Here is a 23,543-nt window from a genome sequence, read left to right as displayed (position 1 = left end):
CTCGAAGCCCCATTCACACTGGGGAACACACTAGAAAAATAAACTTGGCTCTGGTGACCCGCAGTCCTTCCTCTTGTGAAGCTAGGCTGATGGTCGCCGACCACCGGAATCACGCTCACCAACCTTCCTCCGAGCTGAGGCATGCTTAGACACCAGCTTATCTCAGGGTGTCACTGTCTGCGGGGCCTCGTGGGGGCCGTGTGCTGTTTGGGTTGGCGCCGGGAGCACAGCCTTCTATTTTATGTAATAAGGCACATCAGAAAGGCCTTTGTGCTCACCCCCACAGAGCGGGTGCTGGGCGAGACCTCATTTGTCCCCCATCATTTTTATGTACTCTTAAAGCCAGCGTATTTCTATGTGGCCTGGTCATTTCTAAAGATTTAGAAATTTTTAATGTTTCTCCTTCCCCTCCACTCTTTCTATTTTTTCCTTTTCTTTCTGAGCCTGGCTCTGTTTTACGTTGGGTTTGAATTTTCATGGCCTGACTTTGGTTTAAGATGGGTCCTGGGATGATGCCGTCTTTTTGGAGAAACCATTTTCTTAGCATGGGTCTCTCTGTCTCTCTGTCTGTCTCTGTCTCTCTCTCTCTCTCTCTCTCTCTCTCTCACACACACACACACACACACACACACACTGATGAAGCAAGGCTGTTTGTGTTTGTTCAGTCAGGCGGGCCCCTCTTTTCCAGTCTGCACCAAGAAAAGAAAGCATACAAGAAATATACAAGATTCTGAGAAGTCTTGTTTTTCTGTCCCCATCTAAGGTAAAGACTATTTTCCGACTTTAAACAATTTCTGGTTTGGTTTATCAAGGGAAAGGTCCATTAACGTTCTTGGCCACTTAACTTTGTTATCCCTATCTCTCCTTCCCATTAATGGTTTTCCACCCTAGCTCGCTGTGTTAAATGTTAGCATGAGGTGTTGGCAGCCTCTTTGAGGGAACAGATTGCCCTGAAATAAACACAGCTGGAAACCGACCACCTATTGTTTTTCTTTCTGTTAGGAAATGAAAGAGCCATTTATCAAAAGGCTAAAGGACCGGGCTCCCAGGGTTACTTCAGGGATTTCTAACAAGGGGGCTGCCTAATGAGCAATGCCACCCCTGGGTGTCTGAATGGGCCAGCTAACCTTCCGCCTCTCCTAGCGAGCAGCTTCCATTGCCCAGGAACAATGAACTCACCAAGGTTTTGCTACCACATAAGAGCAGGAGGTGGAGTCTGCTCTGCTTGCTTCCTGCTGAAGTGTGCCGGCTTTGGAGCTCAGGAAGGGATGAGTTCTGTTGGGGCTGCTTCTGGAGCCCCTGTGTTTGCAGCTTTCAAAACCTCCTGGGAGATGCTGAAGCTTCTGGAGATGAAGTAAGTCCAGGAAGGTCGTGGATATGTGTATGGTCCTCGCGTTACTTGATTTACATCCTCAAGGAAAGAGGACATTTTTTTTTTCTAAGTGACATTTGGCTGGGGTTCTGAATCTCCTGAGGTTTATTCTTGCTGTCCTGGAGTTGAATGTTTTGAAATTTTATACTTATGTAAACGTTGAACACCATGAAAGTCTCTAACATGTAGATAGTCAGGGGTCAGATCTGGAGATGAGAGGCTAGTAATTTCAGTCAGAGGCTGCCAATCACCAGTTCTGAGGCAGAGTGATGTGATGTGGGGTGGGGTGATGGGGTGTACATGGAAGATGGGGGAGAGCCAAGGAAAGACTGTATTATTGTCTTGGTCATTTATTGTTTGTTTCTGTCCTCAGAAGTCTCTCTCCACCCTTTCTCTTCCTCTATCCTTTGCTTTGCTGTCTTTGGATAGATGTTTTGCTAATTTATTGTGTTAGGGTGGCATAACTAGTTGCTGCTAAGAATTCCTCCAGATGCATTGTGCTTTTTTTTTTTTTTTTGTTTGTTTTGTTTTTTGAGACAGGGTTTCTCTGTAGCTTTGGTTCCTATCCCAGAACTAGCTCTTGTAGACCAGGCTGGCCTCAAACTCCCAGAGATCCGCCTGCCTCTGCCTCCAGAATGCTGGGATTAAAGGCGTGCACCACCACCGCCCAGTGCATTGTGCTTTTTAAATGGAAATTCCAACCCCCCTCGCCCCCCCCCCCCCCCCAAAAAAAAACAGTGATCTGGCTTCACACCTGTCAGATAGGAACCCAGTTAGGAATGAGGAAGAGTAGCTTCGGGAGTCCTTATCACAGATAAACTATTTTACTTTACTTTTGTTTTATTTGAGAAAACGCTAAGGTGCTATTTGTTGGGTTTTTTTTTTTTTGGTCCCCTCTCTGCTTGTAGTGCTAACCATTTGTCATGGTTTGAAGTGGAACATCTTGTGCTTCACTGGAGTGACTATTTAAGCAGCGTCTCCTGTCTGTGTGGCTGAGATTCATGGAGAAGACTACTTAGAGTTAAACCGTGCATCTGTTCGTCAGACTCAGCACCCGGCAGAACAGGGAAAAGTCCTATCCATTGTCAGCCCACTTTGCATTGAGCTGATCAACTTCACAAATAAGTGGCCTCTGAGATTCGGGAGAAGGGAGGAGTAATGGTATATACTGATTCTTCTAGAAGAGATAGTTGAAAACCTATTTACTGAAGATGTCTGCCAAAGGCTTTCTGTGTTGATTATTGACTAGTATTGTCTTCATATTGCTTGCTGAATTGATCTAGATATTGAATTTCTAAAGAATAGATTAAAAAGCCCATTTAGACATGATTTTAGGGTTCTGATAACATAGCCAGTTTTATTCATGGATTTCTTACTATTTTTTTTAAAGATTTATTTATTTATTTATTATGTATATAGTGTTCTGTCTGCATGCGTGCCTGCAGGCCAGAAGAGGGCACCAGATCTCATTACAGGTGGTTGTGAGCCACCATGTGGTTGCTGGGAATTGAACTCAGAACCTCTGGAAGAGCAGTCAGTGCTCTTAACCTCTGAGCCATCTCTCCAGCCCCCATTCTTATTATTTTTTTGAAACGAGACATAGAGATATTTTCTCTGTATGTTCATAATGAAAAGGTTCTTTGGATAGCTCATATATTTTCACATGCCCTATCTGGTTTGATTCTTGCATTTGGTTCAGAGAAGTAAATATCAATGTTATTTCTGGATTTTACAGCCAAGGAGACTGAAAGTCAAAAGCCAGGATAGGGGCTGGGGAGATGGCTCTGTGGGTTAAGGGCACTGTCTACTCTTGTGGAGGATCCGGGTTCTATTCCTAGCACCCACAGGCTGGCTCACAGTAGTCTATAACTACAGTTCCAGGGGGCGCAACATGTTTTGTCCTCCTCAGACACTGCATGCATGTGGTACACAGACACACATGCAGGCAAACACCCATATACATTTTAAAACATCTTTTGGAAAGAAATGAGTCTGAAAGTCACTTGTGGTAAGAGAAACAACCTGACAGCTCTTAAAATCACAACCCCATGTCCCCCATCCCACTACCCGGCCATGTCTGTACTCTCGGCTTTATAGAAGAGTGGGAAGACCTCCACATCTGGTGTCAGGAGACCTCCACACAGATGCTAATGAGGCCATTGCTGACTCTGGTGTTGAACAGGTCACTAAGCTCTTTGGGGCATTTTTTGCACATAGAGTACTTTGTTTCCTTATGTTGTTCCTTAGGGTCTACTAGGATCTCATCCAGAGCTTGTCTTAGCTTGGATGTGCCCACTTGAAGTACAGAGAAGAGATGAGGAAAGAAGCGAGACTGTAGGCATTGTGTCCAGCTCGGCTTTGGGTCCTTCCACCAAGTGCAAAGACCTGGGATCTATGCATAAGTAGAATCTGCTTCCTGAGCTGTCATGTCCCAGTCTGTTCTTTTTGACTCATCGGCAAAGGCGCTTGAGCCAAACTCTCCTGTAATTTTAGCTTAGAATTGAGTAGCCTCAGGCTACATTCCCATCTGGACCCCAAAAGAAATGATAACCTGGCACGAGCCCATCTGTCTTCCTAATCCTTGTCAGAGCATAACAGACATATCGCTGCACACTTCGGGAGTTAAGTCAGATGCTTTCTCTTCCGCTTTTCAGCCTCTTGTAGGTAGCCGAGGAATGAGTAAAGACAGAGCAGCCCAGAAGTGGTGTTGTTGTTTTATTTTGTGTATCCGTTCCCCATGGATACACTAACAACTGCTCAACTTAGAAAGCTGTAGGATCGGGATGACGCCATTTGATTGACGTTAAAACAGAAACCAGAGGACAGCAACCCCAATACCCAGCCAGTGTCATCAGCCATCATGATTACTGTATAAAAGAACAACCAAGGAAGCTAACATGGCAGTTTCTCAGTGGGGAGAAAGGATCCACCTTCTTAGCCACAGAGTTGGCAATTCTTCTTCAGTGTCGAAGCCCTGGTCTTGCGCGGGATAGGCAAGTGTTTGGCCAGTGAGCCACAGTCCCAGCCAGAATTAACATTGTCACCTTGACAATGCACTTTGGGTCTAGGGCAATGCCATTTCCGGTCTCAGCCCACCTTTCATTCGTGAGGCCGTCCGATGCCCTGGCCCCTGTCGCTTACTGGTTACTTCCCTTGCAAGTTGTAATCTGAACTGGGAGAGGCGAGCAGGTGTCTGTGATGACTTTTTCCATCTGCCCGGAAGTCTCCGTCTGCCCTTGCTCTTTTACAACAAAGCAGATACTGACTTGTTCCCCTTATGTCCTTCCCCATAGGCAAGAAGCGAAACCCGGGCCTTAAGATTCCAAAAGAAGCATTCGAACAACCTCAGACCAGTTCCACGTAAGTCATGAAGAGGAGGGTTCCATTCTGGATACTTGTATTTTACATGCTTGCCGTGTGTGTGTGTGTGTGTGTGTGTGTGTGTGTGTGTGTGTGTGTTGGGGGCGGGGAGGATTCAGTGTTGAACTCGTGCACAAGGTTTTGACTTTGTGCATGGTTGTTAGAAGGAACAGCCTTTGGAGAGGGAAGTCGTTTGCTTGCTCTTCTGAGATCTGAAGCAACCAGGCTGTAAGTCTACATTGCTCTGTAGCTTGGAAATCAGTGCCTCAGATTGCTGGCTGAGTGAGAGCTACATGCCACGTGGTCGCTGAGATCCTATATAAACCCAGCAAGCTCCCCGGGTGCGGACTGTCTCAACTTTTCCCTGTAGATATCAACGAACAGACAGATAAATCTATGAGTATGTGGGGGAAATGGAGTTGAAATGGGAGGATGGTATGTGATGAGCGCCTGCACTTTGACACTTAATCCTGTATTTTTAATCCGAATGCAAGGTGAGCTAAAGGGATGCTTCTGTATTAGCTGAAGCTTTGGCCCAAAGCCCTTAAGTGAGCTCAAATCCTCTTGTATGTCTGTGAGGTTGGCTGGGTTGCTCCCCTCCCCTCCAGCTGGAGGACCAAGAACCAGTCTGCCCACGAGGAGTGGGGAATCCAAGACGAGAAACCACGGGAGAGATCCTAGAGTGGCAGAGAAAGTACAGAGAGAGAACCCTGAGTCTTTAGGTCTTCAGTTCGCTAGGCCTCCTGGTAAAGAGAATTTTGTCTTAGCTGTCATGCGTCTGACAGACAGAGCAGCCCCTAGTGTTGGGATGTGCTCATGAAACAACCTATTGTCCAGGACAGAGGCCCCGGAGTCCAAGCAGCAACAGAGACTCTCTAGGGTAGCCGAAAGACTGGAGTCAGTTGGAATGTTCTTTTCATGAAGATCTGTGGGAGGAAATTCTTCCCCTACCTACATGAACATTGGGTTTGTTGGAAGGGGATTTTTGTCTGCATAATCTGGGGTTCTCTCCAACTGTACATGTGAAAACTATGTGATACTGTTACTGTTTTTTAGAATTTCTCTCTGGTTTTTAGAGAGCTTACAGTAAAACATGAAGCCTCCTTATGCTAGTCTGTGCAGAACTGTAAGGGAGACACTTTGAAATAATTATAGTCATAGGGGATTGTGAAGAAATGTGCAGAAAAGCCCAATGTGCCCTCTCCCCAGTCTGTGCACCTTCTCTTAACCGCTTATACAACTGTAGAGTGTTCGCATAATCAAGAAACCTGTCCTGGAGTGGATCATATAACTTATTTGATTTCACTAGCCATACAATATTCCGTGTGTGTGTGTGTGTGTGTGCGCGCGCGTGCCCGCCTGCTTGTGGAAGTCAGAGGGAGTCAGTTCTATTCTCTCTGCACCCTGTGGCTCACAGGTCCTGAACCCAGGCCCCCAGGCTTGGCAGCAAAGACCTTTCTCCACTGAGCCATTCCTCTGGCCCCGTGATTGGCTTCTGAGTTATGTATTGTGTGCACAAGAACTTTCCCAGTTATCTCTTATGGAAATACTTCTTTTAACATGGAATTCGTCCTTTTCATTCTTTCTTTCATCAGGAAAGAAAAAAAAACTAGGCAGAACAGTTTGACTTTGATGGAATACTATTTATTATTCTTCTTACAGATTCTGCTTCTGGTACCACATTTAAGAATGCTTTTTTTTGCCTTAGGTCCTGAAGATTTTCAGTGTTCTTGTGTAGAAATTTCAGCCTAAGAGGCATTTGGAGTTAAGTTTTTGTACAGCATATGATGCACTGAGGGTTCCCGTCGTAGTTCAGTTTGCTGCTGACTGTCTCTCCCCCATGGAATTGCCCTTGCCCTTTCCCCTTGTCTAGTGCTAGTCGCGCATAGTCGCTTTGAACCATGTCTGGATTTCCTGCTCTGTTCCATTGATTTATGGGTCTGCTCTTCCTCCGGGCTCCCACTGTCATGATTACTGCCATAGGGAATGGACATGGCTTCTTCCACTTTGTTCTTTTTGAAAATCAATTTTATTATTTTTTTAGGCTTTCGCATATGTATGCACATGTATTCCAAAGTTATGTTGGCCCTTGAAAGCGCCTATTCTTTTTTCTTGTTAGTTTTAGAATAAACTTGTTCTTGTCTGCAAAGATACTTTCTAATGCTTTATTAAGAGTTGAGTTTAACCTGAAAGTCAATGGAGGGAGAAAAGATTTCTTTTGTTATGCCCAAGTTTCTGACCCCCAAATGAATTCATGGTGCTGGATTTCTGATACAAATTACATGAGGATTTTTAATTCATACTCAAGTTTGGACCAACACCTTTCCAGCACCCCAGCATGGTGGGTGCAAAGAGTGTGGCAGGGAGCCCTGGGAAGGTAGAACTTTTAAAGGGGAAACGCCGTAATCAGGGAGTTCATGTCCTGTCATCTCAGGATTGGGCAATGAGGCCATAGGATAAGGTAGTTTCTGAAACCATTGGTCAGTTTTGGGGGCATGAAAACCTAACAAAGAGCCATAAATTACTGACAAGGTGTCTTCAAGGACAGGATGCCTCCCAAGAACATCTGGACCTCGTTAAATCTTATGGCCCTGCTCCCTAACTCCTTAATTGGCTATTTTTAGGGTGTCTGTTTAAATTTATGCTATCACTGCACATTTCTGGATCCGAGATCTGCCCACCCCACAGCTCATTATACGGCTTAAGATGAAGCCCCTTCTTTCAAATGGAGTTTGCAAAATCAGGTCCTCACACTTTTACATTGGGTCTTTTTAAATTCGTATAGGAACAGAATACATTTCTCTAGGTATATAGGCTTCCTTCCTTCCTTCCTTCCTTCCTTCCTTCCTTCCTTCCTCCCCCCCCTTCTCTCTTTCTTTTTCCGTTTTATGAAACAGGGTTTCTCTGTGTAACAGTCCTGGCTGCCCTGGAACCTGCTTTGTGGGCAGGCTGGCCTTGAACTCACAGAGATCTGCCTTCCTCTGCTTCCTAAGTGCTGGGATTAAAGGTGTGCGGCACCTCCTCCCAGCTTCTTTTATTTCTTTCATCTGCCTCCTGTGTGCCGGGATTAAAGGCATGCACCACCAGGCCCAGCAATTTTATTGATTTCCTTAACAATTCTTATTTTACTGCTCTTTTTTGTTCTTGATTTTGTTGTTTTCTATCCTTATACATTTTCCTGAAGTTTTTGTTTTTTGTTTGTTTACTTTATTTTGACATAGGGTCTCACTTGCAATCCTGGCTGACCTGGAACTTGCTGTGTAGACCAGGTTGGCTTTGAATATACGGAGATCCCACTGCCTCTCTCCCTTACTGCTATGAGTAATGGTGAGTAACCGGCCATGCCCAGTTCTTAAACCTATATTCTTATAGTGAGTTGAGCATGTGATCCAGTATTAAGGCACTTACCTGGCACATGGGGCTTAACTTTAGATCCCCAGCTATTTTTTTTAAAAATGATATATTTTATCCTATGCCAACCACTCAGATACCTTACAATCCTTTCCTTTAAAATTTTATGATTTTCCCATTTCTAATATTTGCCAATTTCTGTACTTCACGAAACTTGAACGCATTTCTTGGTATAAACAAACGGTCTCGAACCCAAACAAGGACAGAAGAGGTTTCTAGGCTGTCACTTCTTGGAGTAGAACATTCTTTTACTGTATGGTTTTGCTTCACTGTGTAAACTCAAGAGCATTGTTTTGGTGAACTTCAGCATCTTTGCTCATGGAGTCTTATGAACTCTGGGGCTTAAATGTACCTCTAAAGATAGAGCTTCTGCCTTTTGTAATTTTCGAGGCAATCTTTGATATGGACTGGACGCCTCTCTCCCATCCCTGCTGTGCTGCGGTAGGTGCAGAGAACCTGGGACCCGGTGCCATTCCTTAGGTCTGCTGTGTGGATTCATCATGTACTCATTCTTGTGTCATTGGCGCCAGGCTGTCTTTGCCTCAGGATTCTGAGTTGTCCCCTCCCTTGACTGGTAGTAACTAGTTCCAAATCAACTCTATGATAATAACTATCAGTTCATTTAACCTTGCTTGACAGGACACTTGGTGTGTGTGGTGGGGAGTTGTTCTTATTCCCTTGAGAAGTGAAACAGTAGAACCATTCAAGTGTTAGGTGTTGTGTGCAAAATCCTCCAGCTAGCTTCATGGTTAAGTGTCTGTTTGGACTCCAAACTTCTCCAGTTGAATACCTTAGTTTAGGCAGGATTTCTGGCTGCACCAAGCTTTGCTTTCTTTTGTAAAAGACTAGGACTGAATGGTGTGATCACTATCAAGATTACATGTCCTCATCTCTTGGTCTGCTATAATAGTTGCCTGGTGAAATGTAGCTTCAAGTTGTCTAGTTTTGTGGCATAGCTTCTCAGCATATAAGCTAGTTTATAAACCTAGTGCTATTGGAGGCTCAGTTGTCTTCTTAGCAATATGTAAGATCAGACCAAACAGCTCTTGGTTAGTAAGCTAGGATCCTTGACCTCTTTCGTGAGAAGTCATTATGGTATAGCTCTGGGTTCCAATGTCATTTTGTTGTTGTTGTTTGTTTTTGTTTTTTTTTGAGACAGGGTATCTCTGTGTAACAGCCCTGGCTGTCCTGGAACTAGCTCTTGTAAACCAGGCTGGCCTCAAACTCATGAGATCCTCCTACCTCTGCCTCCCAAGTGCTGAGATTAAAGGTGTGCGCCACCACCACCCAGCCTCATTTTCTTATTGAATAATCTTAGATCATTTTATGTCTTTTGATGTCAATTATTCCTACTGAAGTAGAGATATAGTACCTATGAGTATCATAAAAGTTAAAGAAGCTGTTTCGTATAGATGACCCAGTAATGTTTTTGACTCAGGTGAGTGCTTACTAAGATAAACAAATAATAAATGTAATATTAATCAATGGGCTGATCACTTACAAAACAGGTGGGTATTTAATAACATAAATAATACATGTGATAGTAAGCAGTGAGCTGATTACTTGCCTAGCAGGTGAGTGTTTAATAAAATTAACGAATAATTCATGTACTAGTAACCAATGACCTGTTTCCTTGCATAGAGTTGTAGATAAATAAATAATTATCAAACTAGGTCATCACTGGTGTACATATGAAATACAAGTCTTAGGCGACCTTTGAAATACCTTTGGTCTTCCAGGGAAAGAATTTTGTACTAAGTTTGGTTCTTTCCCCCAGAGGAATAAGATATTGAATAATCAACAAGAATATCCACCCACGGCTCCTGTGGAGGTTCACCCCCTCAGGCAAACTTATGTGTCCAACCCTGAACAGAGGGAGCACAGTGTCAGCTAATTCAGCCTGAGCTGTCGGTCTTGGCCTTATCCTTTGATGCTTTTGGCAGACTTGATGAACCCAGAGGCCCGGGGCTTGGGTGGATTAGTCATTTTCATCAGAGGCCCAAGTATAGGGAACCCGTTCCTTGATTCAGCCTTATTTGCACAGGAATCACTGCTTGGGTAAAGCACTTTACCCAACTTTCTTCTTTCTGTCTTCTCTACCTTCTCAGGTCAAAGTTGAGGATCAGGTGACATGAGTTCTAGACTCAGTGTAGTTGACAATTATGTATCTCCATAACAATCATCAAATATCTGGTTTTAGTTTTTCTTATGTGGAAATATGACACCAAGTCCTATTAGGTTGAGGTTAAATGTGAGCAGAGTACAGAGTCAGGGGCAGCAAACATTTGGGAAAGCTGGAGAGGAACTATTTGGGGCTACATCAGGCCATAGTGGCATCAGTTGTATGCCCTTTGTTGGGTATTTTTATAGAATGCTGTAGAATTATTAAACCCCTGAAAGTCTTCCATAGCTGGGTCACAGGCTGCAGTTTGCCATGCCATGGTTTAGAAGAGAAGGTATTAGATCTGGAAGCAATTCTATTTCATGACTTCACTGATTGGCAAGAAAAGGGAGGGAACCACAAATAATAATTCTTTTTCCTCGGTAGTTTTTACCAAGGAAGGGTGTTAAATAGTTGCAGAAGATCTTATTATTCATCATGCATTTTAAGTTGCATTTGTCTTCCTCTGAGAGGGCTGTGACAATTTGAGCAAACACATTGTAATAGCCAAAGAAACACCAGCTTTAACAGAATGAGAAATTAGGGGCTGAAGAGATGATGCAGAAGTCAGTGCTTACTTCTCTCGCTGTGGACCTGAGTTCAGGCTCCCAGTACACATGTTGGATGACTCACAGCCACCTGTAATTCTGGTTCCAGAGGATCTGACACCCTCTTCTGGCCTCCACAGGCACCTGTAATCATGTGTACATACCCACCCCTACACAGATAACACACCTACACATAATTAAAAAAATATACAAATAAATCTCAAAACAATGAGAAATGAGTTTTTAGAAACTTGATGCTTCTGAAAGGATTCTCTGTAACAGGAAGACCGCCTGTTTGTCCCAGCCGCCCCGCTAGCTTAGCCCCGAAATAACTACCCTGAAAAAAACACACAGAAACTGTACTGATTAAATGACTGCTTGGTCCATTAGCTCTAACATTTTATTGGCTAACTCCTACATCTTAGTTTAACCCATTTCTAGTAATCTGTATATTGCCACGTGGCAGCGGCTTACTGGCAAAGATTCAGGAGGCTGCTCCATCCATGGTGGCTTCCTACCTCTGGCTCTTCCTCCTTGCTCCCAGCATGCCATTTAGTTTTCCCCGCCTGCCCAAGCTCTGCCTTATCAGCAGGCCAAGGCAGTTTCTTTTTTCATTAACCAATGAAAGCAACACATAGACAGAAGGACCTCCAACACCAGTTCTCTGAAGGGAAATTGCCTGCTCGGAAGCAGTACACGTACATGTATGTGACATCTGCACAAGTCTTTAGTTTTGTCCTCTCTCCCCCTCCCAGTCTCATGTTTAACGTTCGTCCAGAAAAGGCTTCAGTTAAGCCAACACGAAACGATTTGCGAAGTAAGGAGGGACTTGCCACGAAAGTCTTAGATTGACATTCATATCTGTGTTTGTATTCCTACTTTGTCTTCATTATTTTATACGTGTGTTTGGTTTCAGCAGAAGGGATGAAAGCGTACTGCAGAAGGGTAGGGAAAAACGAGCTGCCAGCAAGTGTTCTAACTTCCTTTCTGCTCCTCTGTGATAAGAGACTCTGACCCAAGCAACTCCGAGGAGGAAAGGATTGATTTGGTTCACACTTCCAGGTCGTGGTTCATCACTGAGGGAAGTCAGGGCAGGAAGTGAACCAGGATTTATTTGACTTGCGTTTCCAGGTCATGGTCCATCACTGAGGGAAGTCAGGGTGGGAAGTGAACCAGGAACTTGAAAGCAGAAATCATAGAGGAAAGCTGCTCTCTGGCTCACTCTTTCACTCAGTCACAGGTTAATGCTTAACTAGTTTTGTCATTAAACCCAAGTCCACGTGTCTAGAAACGGCACCACCCACGGTGAGTTGGGCCCTCCTACATCATTAATAATCAAGACAGTTTCCCACAGACATGCCTACAGGTCAATCTGATCTAAGCAATCCCTAAATTAAGGCTTTTCTCTCAGAGGATTGTAGGTTTGTCAAGTTGACAGTTAACCCTAACTAGGGTGGCAAGTGATTCTTCTTTCTCTTCCTTTCATCTTCTCTTCTTCCCTCCTTCCCTCTGTTTCTCTTGATTTATTCCGCAGGCAGTTCTGGTGTGACTAACCATCCAAAGACACTTGAATTGCTAGGTAGTTTGTTCTTTGTAAGGGTAGTGCCTGTGTCCCCTGTCTGCACCTTCTGTTTGTTCTATGTGCTTAATCATCTTAACCACATGTGTCTCGGCATCTCTTACTCTTGGTGCATTTGTTTCAAGAAAGAACCTTTCTCAGTGACTGGTTAGTTACACTCCTTTCTCTTCAGCTCATTTCTACCAATCCAGAGCACAGATAACAAAAACTAATGCCCAGGAGGAGACAATGGAAACACGAAGTCAGCAAACCTCTGGGTCCTGAGACAATCCCAGAATAGAATGTTCCCTATGCGCAGAAGAAATGCCGCCTGACTTGGCCTGGTAGAACCAAAAGTGTGCCGAGATGGGAGTCAGGGGACCTGAGTTCTTTGTGATTGAGAACGAGTCACTTCGCCTCCCTAGACCTTTTGTTCACCTACTGAAGCAGAGAGGGGATCATATAATATTTGGGGGTTCTTAGGTTCTACAAATTTTGTGGGTTACCAGAACCATATTCCACTTAAAAAACAATTATAGGAACAAATAGTAAAAGTAATCGAATAATTTGGTGCTCTTGAATGAAAGGGTTTCATTTCTATCCCTGTAGCATTATTGTCTGTATCAAAGCTTCTTAGACTTTTTCTCCACTCATGACCAATTTTTATTCAACAAATTTCTAAATCTAATCTCAGGTATATAGGTACTTAAGGGGAATACATCTCAGACATCTACTGATAATAAATCATTTTATTTTAAGATAATTTCTTTGCATATGTAGAATTTGATTATTGATTAATGATTTTTTAAAGCAAAATTGTATACTAATGAGATGGTTGTGCTTGTGAATTTTTAACATAAACAGTTTAATCAGGGCTGAATATTTGCTACTGCAATATGTAGAGTGTCTTTAATGTTTTTCAGAGTTGTTCAGTATTTTTATTTTAACAATCAATACTGAAAATGCCACTTGCTATAACCATGCCTTACAAAGCAACAGGACTATATTTAGGGCCATTTCAGAACATTCTGGAAATTCTGCCCTCATCCAAAACCAAAATACATTTAACTGTTGTTTTATGAAAGTCAAGCCAGTGCACAAACAGCAGTTTTCAAAAATTAAGCATTTCAATGCAGTTCACACCACCTGACTACTAAACACTAAGGAAGAATAGTAGGAGAGTATTGAAGCCTTGTTTCCCATCGTGAAACCATTATGCTTCTATAAAATCAGAAAGGTTTGTATGTTTAGTGCAAGCACATCAGCGTGAATATGGAGTAGTCTCAGATTGGATCCAAGGTGCCTCAGGCACCGGTCATTGGTGTTTCATGGTATGTGATGGCATGTGCCATACAAAGAGTGCGTGTTGTGTGCTCAGAACCAAGGCTGTGGTGATGGCCACCCCATGCAACAGGTGAGTGCTGCCAGAGACCTCTCAGTTTCATTGGAAGTTTGCCTTTGAATTAACTTTCAGCTTGCTGTGTGCTCAAAGACCTTTTACTACTGCCAGCTTTTCATAACCACCGCAGTTCCACAGCACACCGGCTCACCACCCACGATTAGAAAACTTTGCTCTATGTGATACACATTGCTCTGATGTATTGAATATTTAAAGTAGGATTTTACTCGGAGTATCTTAGTTAACACTTAACCCTATACCACTGAGTGTATGTATTAATATCCCCATGTTAAGGGACAAGTAGATAATCAAAGAGATGATGCGAAAAAAATCTAAATACATTTCATTTCAGGCCCATACTCCTCCCCACTGGTCCTCTGTTCAGTTGGTTCCTCCCACCATTCCTCTGTCCCCTTGACTCCTCCCACCAGTTCATGTTCCCTTGACTCCTCCCACTGTTCATGTCCACTTGACTCCTCCCACTGTTCCTCTGTACCCTTGACTCCTCCCACTGTTCCTCTGCCTGCTTGATTCCTCTCACCGTTCCACTGTTCCCTTGACCAGTTTCCTTTGAGCAAATCCAACAGCTGCCGTGTTTGGGAAGGACATGGTTGACCAACTATTTCATGCTGCTTCTTTTGTCCCTTCTTTTTCTTAGGCCACCTCGAGATTTAGACTCCAAGGCTTGCATTTCTATTGGAAACCAGGTGAGAAAGGTCACATGGTAGTGATCGACACTTTGTCCTCTTCGGATGTATACTTCCCAACTGAACACTGATACCTTGTTTCCTGTGGCAGCCTGTCAGTGGATGGACCAAAAAGGCTTTTGGATTAAAAGGGAGCTGACAGGTGGAGCTTTTGTTATTTTTGAATCAGGAATTGCAATCAAGCGATTGTGATCCCCATGGAAGGCATCAGAGGGGGATAGATGGCTCTCTCAGGAGAGTGTTTATCAAAGCCACACAGTTCTAGTTGCTAGTAGCCAGTCACAGATGATAAGAAACTTCAGTATAGCTTCAGAGGCACAGTTTGAAAGTCTAGCTGGGTGGAGTTTGGCCTGGTGTTGGGGACCAGCGAGTTGTCTACCATGGGACCCTAAATATCTCCTGGTACTCTTTGCTTTGAGTGGCATCTCGACATGTTAGAAAGACGTGTGGCCCAGCTCTTATACCAATACCCTAAGAACCCAGACAAAAGGCAGCATGCTCAGTGTCCTGCTTAGTTTCCCTTGCTTCTTTTGTGACGACTTTTGTTCCTTGCAGAACTTTGAGGTGAAGGCAGATGACCTGGAGCCTATAGTGGAGCTGGGCCGAGGTGCGTACGGGGTGGTGGAGAAGATGCGACACGTGCCCAGCGGGCAGATCATGGCGGTGAAGGTAGAGTTGATGTTCCAGAAAATGGGTCATGTCTTCAGCGTATGCCCTTGCCCATCTCAGCTGTGAGCTGGCTCTTTTCACAGAAGCAAAATAGCTCACCACAGAATGAAAAAGGACTCTGTAGCAATCAGTATTTCCCTTGACCTTTGAGGAAGGTACTTGGCGAGTCTATGTCATATCTGCTTTCTATTTATTTTCCAAGTTTTCTCTGTCCCCCACTTTTAATTTTTAAAGAATTTGTGTGAGTGGGTGTGTAAGTGTCTGTGTCTATACACATGGATGGAGATGCCCTTGGAAGCCAGAAGAAGATGTCAGGTTTCCTGGAGTTAGAATTATAGGTAGTTGTGAGCCACCTGACTTGAGTCCAAGAACTAAACTTTGGTCTTCTACAAGCACAGTACGTGCTCTTAACCACTGAGCCATCTCTCTAGACCCTATTACAGTGTAACTAATTACACTTAAAATAATTAATAGTAGTACTCTTAAAAAAAAGCTTCATCTAATACCAACCTAAATTAAGATTTCCTTGATTATCTCAAAGTATTATGTTGTTGTTGTTTTTATACAACCAGATTCTAAACAAAACCCTCTTTAATTACATATTGTGTTGTTTTACAAGAACTGTCCTTGAAAGTCAAGAAGCAAAAACTGAGAAATCAAATTGTTTATATTTATGAGAAAAGAAGGGTAAAAGACATCGAGTGTTGATTTCTTGGATTTTGAGCTATGTGAAGTTTGGAATCAGCCTGTATGTCTTAAGTAGATCTGAGTACTCTAGAGGTGAGTTTAGAAAGTGGAAAGATGTATGTCAAAACGATAACATTTTCTATTAGAGATACAATCATCTGTGACTTTTATTACCAAATTTGTCCTCGAATGAATGAATTTCCTAAGGGTACCTGTCTTAGCTAGGGTCTCTATTGCTGTGAAGAGACACCATGGCCACGGTAACTCTGATAAGTGAAACATTTAATTGGGTATCTTACAATTCAGAGGTTTAGTCCATTATCATCATGGTGGGACATGGTGGTTTGCAGGCACACATGGTGCTGGAGAGGCAACTGAGCATTCTTTGTCTTGTGTAGGAAACAGGAAGTAAACTGCAACACTGGGTAGTATCTTGAGCATATATGAGACCTGAAAGCCCGCCTCCACAGTGATATACTTCAACAAGACCACACCCCCTAATAATGCTTCTCCCTTTGGGAGCCATTTTCTTTCAAACCACCATAGTACCTAAGTTGACTATAGCTATGGCGATTTAACATTTTCCAGAAGTGAAATTTTACCCTTTTTTGCTATTTTTTGGAAAGATTTATTTTTACGTGTATATACATGTGTGTAGTAGGGGGCCGCTTGTTTGTTCCCAGCTGATCAGACCATGAAATAACCACAAAAAACTATATTATTTACAATACTGTTAGGCCAATAGCTTAACTGTATTTTTTGCCTAGCTCATATCTTAAATTAACCTATCTCCATTAATCTGTGTATCACCATGAGGATATGGCTTACTGGGTAAAGTTCTGGCATCTGTCTCCGGTGGGGCTACATGGCTTCTCTAAACTCTGCCTTCCTTCTCCCAGCATTCAGTTTAGTTATCCTCACCTATCTCTGTTCTTTTACCTATCACAGGCCAAGACAGTTTCTTTATTAACCAATGGTTTTCACAGCATACAGAGGGGACTCCCACATCATATATGTGTGTGCCTGACAGTATGTATGTATACCATGTGTGTGCAGTTCCTACAGAGGCCAGAAGGGAGCATTAAATTTCCTGGAATTAGAACTACAAGACACTTGTGAGCTACCATGTGGGTGCTGGGAATCAAATCTGGCTCCTCTGTAAAAAAAACTGCAGAGTTGTCTCACCAACCCGAGCTGTTTTTCTTTTTTCTAAAACCTTGGCATCTCAGATAAGCAGAAAGTAATCAATGCTGTCACCTTTTGCATTGAGCTGACATAAACACTGATTGTGTTAGCACCTTTGAAGTGTTTCCCCACGTACTCGCCCCTCTCTGATGTACACCGTGTTTGCTTCTAAGCAGACTGATTGGGAAATCAAACGGCCAACCTTCTTCTTTGCTTTTCATTTGTTCAGATAGCTAATGCTTAGGGTTGCTGTGGGCCAGGTTTCTGCTAACGCTGTAAAGTTTGATTCTGTTGTGAGGCTGGAGCTCTGGTGGGTTCCCGTCTCAACTGACTCTTCCTCAGAGGAGTAACCATACGTTTCCCGTGTGCTCCCGTTTAGCGGATCCGGGCCACAGTTAATAGCCAGGAGCAGAAACGGCTACTGATGGATCTGGACGTTTCCATGAGGACAGTGGACTGTCCCTTTACCGTCACCTTCTATGGTGCTCTCTTCCGGGAGGTAGGTGATCCTTCAGTTCAGTGTCCAAGGAGACCAGCAACTTAAAGAGTCTCGGATCCCATCAGAGTCTCTCTGCTCTCTGCTGGACTGCTCTGGGGAAACAATCTTGTTTCGCTTTTTAAATGATTTTAAAATCTTGAGGAGAAACCCTTCGGAAAAATTGTGGGCTATTTTTTTCCCCTCTTCCCCTCCTCACTGACAATTCCTGAACTTATTGATCTCCAGGGTGACGTCTGGATATGCATGGAGCTCATGGATACGTCACTAGATAAATTCTACAAACAAGTTATTGATAAAGGCCAGACAATTCCAGAGGATATTTTAGGGAAGATAGCAGTTTCTGTGAGTACATCATGAACCTTGCCTGCTCAAGGGAATGGGACAAGTCCCAGATTGTGTCTTTGCCTCATCCCCACCCTCTAGCTGTTAGATCTGTTACTCCAATAGATTCTGTTGGGTACTGACTGAGTGTGTCAGTGGGAGGCTGGATCAGTGCTTTTCTTCCCAGTCTCTGTGTAGTACGTGCAGCCAGGCACCTGGTTTGGTAAATCATGCCAAATGCCTCTATCTTAGTTTCATTTCTTTGTCTGTAATAAAACAAACAAACAAACAAACAAACAAAACCCACAAAAAGCCCTGACGAAAGCAACCTGAGGGAGAAAGGGCTTACTTAGCTCCTGATTCCAGGTTACAGGCTGCTATTGCGGAGAAAGCAAGGCATCAGGAGGTTGAAGCAGTTAGTCGTATTACGTCCACAGTCCAGGGCAGACAACAATGAATCAGTGCATGAATTTTGTTTCTTATAGTTTTATGCAATCTTCTACCCAAAGCATGGCACCACCCACCGTGGGCAGGCTCTTCCCCCTTCAGTGAACACAGTCGAGATAACCTTCCACAGACACGCCCACAGGTCTACTTGAGCTAGACAGTCTCTCATTAGACTCTCCTCCAAGGCAGTTATAGGTTGTGTCAAGTCGACAATTAAAACTCACCCTCAGGGCCTCCAAGCCATGTGTACATCTGTGACGACCGATCCCGTGCCTGTACTCGTGCTGACTTCACCTCTCTTGGTCAAGTTTTTAATGTTTTCTTAGCACTACAGTGTAAAAGAAGTAAGAAGACAAGGCAGCCCTCATGGCTACCAAGGTTCAGGAAGGTGGGGGAAAACGATGCTTCAGAGAGATGAAGGAGGCATCTCTGCTGTAAGATGCAATCCTCCTTGGTGGGAGGAGCCCAGTTGGGTAACTTCCTGTTGTGTTCCTGATTAGGGGCCATTGCTATTTGAGAAAAATCCCTCACTCAGCAACTGTAAGCAGGGGAAGTTAATAAAATTGAACACACTTAACATTCAGCTTCTTTCCAGCGATGGGGTCAATAAATCCACTCTGTTTTTCTCGTAGATTGTAAAAGCATTAGAACATCTACACAGTAAGCTCTCCGTCATCCATCGAGGTAAGCACGTGTTGAACTGTCTTGGCAGTTCCTTGTCCTAAGCTCATTTCTTTTGCCCGGTGTTTTCCTTTCCTCTCCCACTCTTCCCTGTGTTTGTAGGGGTGGGGGCTGAGTTAGGCAGGGGAACTAGACGGCTTTGTTGGGACTGTAACAAATGGAAACGGTTATATTAATCTTCAATTACTGTGGCGAAACACTTGACACAAAGAAGAAAGGTTTATTTTGAATCACAGGTGGGAGGATTCAGTCTGTAGTTAACTGACCTTGTGACTGTTTGGCCAGTGGTGAGGCAGCAGTCAGTACAAGATGTTGGGACCATGCTGCAGAGGAAGCTCCTTTACCTTATGGCCAGGGATAAAAGGGAGACAGTGAGACCAGGATCCCCTAATCTCCCTCAAGGGAAGTCCCCAGTGACCCGAAACATCCCTGCAAGCCCCACCTGTTAAGGGTTTCAGCATCTCCCATATGGCTCACTTGAGGATTAAGCCTGCAGTACATGAGCTTTTGGAAGATATTTAAGATTCAGGCCTTGGCCTTGGGCATTCTTTGTCTTGGCTGAGAATACAAAAACAGATGAATTTTGTATCACACCTAAACTGAATAGAAATTCACTGAGGAGAGCTCTAGATGCATCGTTGAAAATTTGAAAGGACCCAAGGGAAGAAAAATGCAGCTTATAATTTTGTGCACTTTATAGCAGAGGTGGTTACAGAATGGATCAGAGCTGCAACTTAACAAGGTCCCCAGATGTGGCTGTGCAGGTGTAATGTGGGAATCTCTGGACCAAAGCAGAGCCTTTCCAGGCTGCAGGAAGTGGAGAGAAAATGATATTGTCTCTTTTTTTTGCTTTCTCTTTCCCAGTCATCCTCTTTTTTTTTATTATCTTGTGTGTGTGTGCGCGCACGTGTGTATACTTCTTATGCACAAACGTGCGTGGGTATGCTCACCCATGCGTGCATGTGGACACCACAGAAGGATGCCAGGTTCTCACTCTGTCACATGCTGTATTATTTCTCTGAGGCAGGATCTCCCACTGAAGCAGCTAACCAAACCCTGTCTCCTTATAGAACTGGGCCACTGGTGTGCATGACCATGCCTAGCTTTTAATGTGGATTCTAGGGATTTGAACCTAGGTTCCTCCTGCTTGCGCAGTGTGCACTTTTAGGTGTTGAGTCATCTTCCCAACTGTCTGCTATTTCTTCATCCATCCACTCATCTTCTAATGCAAGCACCCATCCTTTTCCATCCATTCGTCCCACAATTCTTTAAAGTTTTGTTTTTACTTAGGTGTATATGTGTACTTATGTATGTGTGTGTCTGTCACATTAGTGCAGAACCTCCAGGTGTATATGTGTACTTATGTATGTGTGTGTCTGTCACATTAGTGCAGAACCTCCAGAGGCCAGAAGAGGGCATTGGATCCCCTGCTGCTGGAGTTACAGGCTGTTGTGAACTGCCTGATGTGGGTGCTGTGATCTGAACTTGGGTCCTCTAGAAGAGCAACAAGCTCTCTGACCACTGAGACATCTTTCCAGTCTCTAAAGTTACTTTGAGTAGAGATGTTTTTAATAGCATGAGGAAGACCTAAGACTTATATAGGAAAATGTATTTTTTAAACAATTCTAGGGACCTAGATAGATGGCTCAGTGCTTAAGAAAACTGTTGCCGGGCAGTGGTGGCGCACGCCTTTAATCCCAGCACTCGGGAGGCAGAGGCAGGCGGATCTCTGGGAGTTTAAGGCCAGCCTGGTCTACAAGAGCTAGTTCTGGGACAGGCACCAAAGCTACAGAGAAACCCTGTCTCAAAAAACCAAAAAAAAAAAAAAAAAAAACCAAAAAAAAAAAAAACCTGACTGTTCTTGCAGAGGACCGGGTTCAATTCCCAGCATCCATATGGTGGCTCACAACCATCTGTAACTCCAGTCCCAGGAGGATCCAACACTCTTTTGTCCCTTCTGAGCGCACTACACTTACACACACATAGAGAGAGAGAGACATACTTAAGAATAAATCAATTTAAAAGAATTCCTTGTAGGAATTCTCAATAAAGAGAAAGCTAGAAAATCTTCAATAAAACAGCCTGGAAATAGGAAAGTACCATATATAAAGTAGTATAAGAAAAACAAGGAGCAGATTATTGTTGGAAGGTTCTAGTCAGGGACACCCTGTTGTTTGTATATTAAGAGGTTTTCTGAGGACATTAGTAGTGGTACTGATGGGTACTAAGGTCTGTGCGTGAGGTAAATTCTTAACATCTGTGAGCTGGGATGTGATGTAAAATGCCCTGCACAGTATGCCTGCCATTACTAATGTTCACTGGAAAAACAGGAGAGTGGATTAGAAGAAAGAAGTGAGACTATAGAGCAACAAACTTTCAGATTATCTGTAGGCATGGGAGTCGTTTGCACTTTCTCTAGAATATTGCAATATTCAAATTTTTTTTGCTAGAATATATACAAAACTATGGAAGCAATAAAATTATATTTGGTATGTCCCATTTTAAGAGAAAAATGATATTGAAAAATTTTCGTTTTATTTTTTACTTTTTTTTTTTTTATGAGACAGGGTTTCCTGCAGCCTAGGATGGTCTCAGACTTGCTATGTCGCTAAAGAATCCCTCCCCTACCCCTGCCCCGTCTCTAAAGTACTGGGTTTACAGACTTTCATTCTCCAGCCTCTTACTCTTACACTAATTATTCAATAGAGCACTTTATTTTCTCTGTGTATATGTATATATGTGTTGTATGCATGTGTAAGGGTGCGTGCTTTCATCCCACAGTTCACTTGTAGAGGTCAAAGGGCAACCTCAGGTTTTGGTTGGTCCTTATCGTCCACCGCATTTGAGACAGTATCTTGTTATTCACTGCCATGTACATCAAGCTGACCCACACTTTTGGGGAGTCCTGTCTGTGTCTTCTTTCTTACAAAAGAATCTTTTCCTACAAAGATGCTGTGATTGTAGACACACACACACACACACATACACACACACATTGCAGCAGCCATTTTACATGGGTACTGAGTATTTGAACTCAGGTCACCATGGATGACAAGTGCTTCTATGCACTGAGTCACCTCCTTAGCCCTGAAAGATCACTTTGCATGGGACATTTGGTTTGGTAATCGTGTTTTCCAGTTCTTACTATGTGTGTGGCAGCAATGAAGTGATAAGAAGAGGAGACAGGCTTTCCCGTTTGGTGTTTCATGACCCTGAAAGACACAAAACGTGAAGAATTAAAAACCAAGAGGGAAAAAGCAAAGCTTGCGGTGACGTTTGTGTAGGGCAGCTTGGCAGACACTGAAGTCCAAAACAAGTGGAGAGTCTAGAGCCATCTAGTGGTGGAGACGTGAATCATCACTCTTTCTTTCAGATGTCAAGCCTTCTAACGTGCTCATTAACGCTCTGGGCCAAGTGAAGATGTGTGATTTTGGAATCAGTGGCTACCTGGTGGACTCTGTTGCTAAAACGATTGACGCGGGTTGTAAACCGTACATGGCTGTAAGTTCAGCACCCAGAGGCGTGTGTGTGTGTGTGTGTGTGTGTGTGTGTGTGTATGCTTGTGCTGAGAAATGCATCTGGAGTGACATTTCATTTGTATTTTAATAAATAAAGCTTGCCTGAAGATCAGGGAATAAAACAGCCACTGGTCAGCCAGACAGGCCAGGCAGTGGTGGCACCCACCTATAATCCCAGTACCCACACTAGTTGGCCATAGAAGCTGGGCGATAGTGGTGCACGCCTTTAATCCCAGCACTAGAGAGGAATGAGGAATATAAGATAAGGAGGAGACAGCTCTCAGCTCAGTATCATTCTGAGGATTCCTGGAGGCAGGATCGCCATTTCAGACTGAGGATTTCTTAGAGGTAAGAGCTCTCTAGTGGCTGGCTGCTTTGCTTTTCTGATCTTCAGGTTGAACCCCAATATCTGTCTCTGGGTTTTTTATTATTTGTGCTACATGCAAAACCAGGACAGAAAATAAGAAATGGATGACTATAAGGGAAAATTGAAATAAACCTCAGATTCAAGAAATATCCTGCATTGGGCCATTTTCTTAAAGATCTTATGTCAGAAGTCATTAGTCACTTGCTCCATATATTATCTCCATCCTTTGAAGTTATATAGCCAAAATACCACAAACTAGGTACCCTACAGACCAGACCACAGATAGTTTTTTATGGGTTTTCCACTCTGGCAAGTCCGCGGTGAAAATAATGGAAAGTTCAGGGCATGGTGAGAGCCTGCTTCTCTGGCGCATTGTAGCTCCTTGCTGGTCCTCATGTCATGGAAGGAGCAGAAGATCCGTCTCAGGCTTCTTTGATGAGGGTATTAACCTTATCCACAGGGAATCCACCCCAAATCCACAATCATCTTATCAAGATACAACTTCCTGTCATGGTCACAGGTGGGACAAGGTTTTAACATGTGCACTTTGGGATGACACAAACGTGCAAATCATAGCATATATATAGATATATATATATACATATATTTATATATACACATGTCTATATCTATATATATATCATATATCTATA

General features: G+C 43.4%; 1 protein-coding gene across 2 annotated transcripts in view; it reads left to right on the top strand.

Moving 5' to 3' along the window:
* The window catches only part of Map2k6 (mitogen-activated protein kinase kinase 6), a 126,542-nt gene that overhangs the window by 80,193 nt on the left and 22,806 nt on the right, over nucleotides 1-23,543 (top strand). The window contains exons 1-8 of one of the 2 annotated variants that reach the window (XM_041636154.1): nucleotides 4,328-4,365; nucleotides 4,666-4,732; nucleotides 14,468-14,516; nucleotides 15,072-15,185; nucleotides 17,437-17,556; nucleotides 17,782-17,898; nucleotides 18,957-19,008; nucleotides 22,379-22,506. In XM_041636154.1, the coding sequence (XP_041492088.1) occupies nucleotides 15,147-15,185; nucleotides 17,437-17,556; nucleotides 17,782-17,898; nucleotides 18,957-19,008; nucleotides 22,379-22,506 (456 nt within the window). In that variant the 5' untranslated portion in view covers nucleotides 4,328-4,365; nucleotides 4,666-4,732; nucleotides 14,468-14,516; nucleotides 15,072-15,146. Of the gene's footprint in view, nucleotides 1-4,327; nucleotides 4,366-4,665; nucleotides 4,733-14,467; nucleotides 14,517-15,071; nucleotides 15,186-17,436; nucleotides 17,557-17,781; nucleotides 17,899-18,956; nucleotides 19,009-22,378; nucleotides 22,507-23,543 lie in introns of those variants that run through there. The other variant, XM_041636153.1, reaches the window with a different exon arrangement.

The sequence above is a fragment of the Microtus oregoni genome, unplaced genomic scaffold (genome assembly GCF_018167655.1).
Source record: "Microtus oregoni isolate MIOR12 unplaced genomic scaffold, Mior012 000048F_ref0000485, whole genome shotgun sequence".
Lineage (NCBI taxonomy): Eukaryota > Metazoa > Chordata > Mammalia > Rodentia > Cricetidae > Microtus > Microtus oregoni.
The sequence above is the reverse complement of the archived record's forward strand: the minus strand, read 5'-3'. Positions and strand labels throughout refer to the sequence as shown.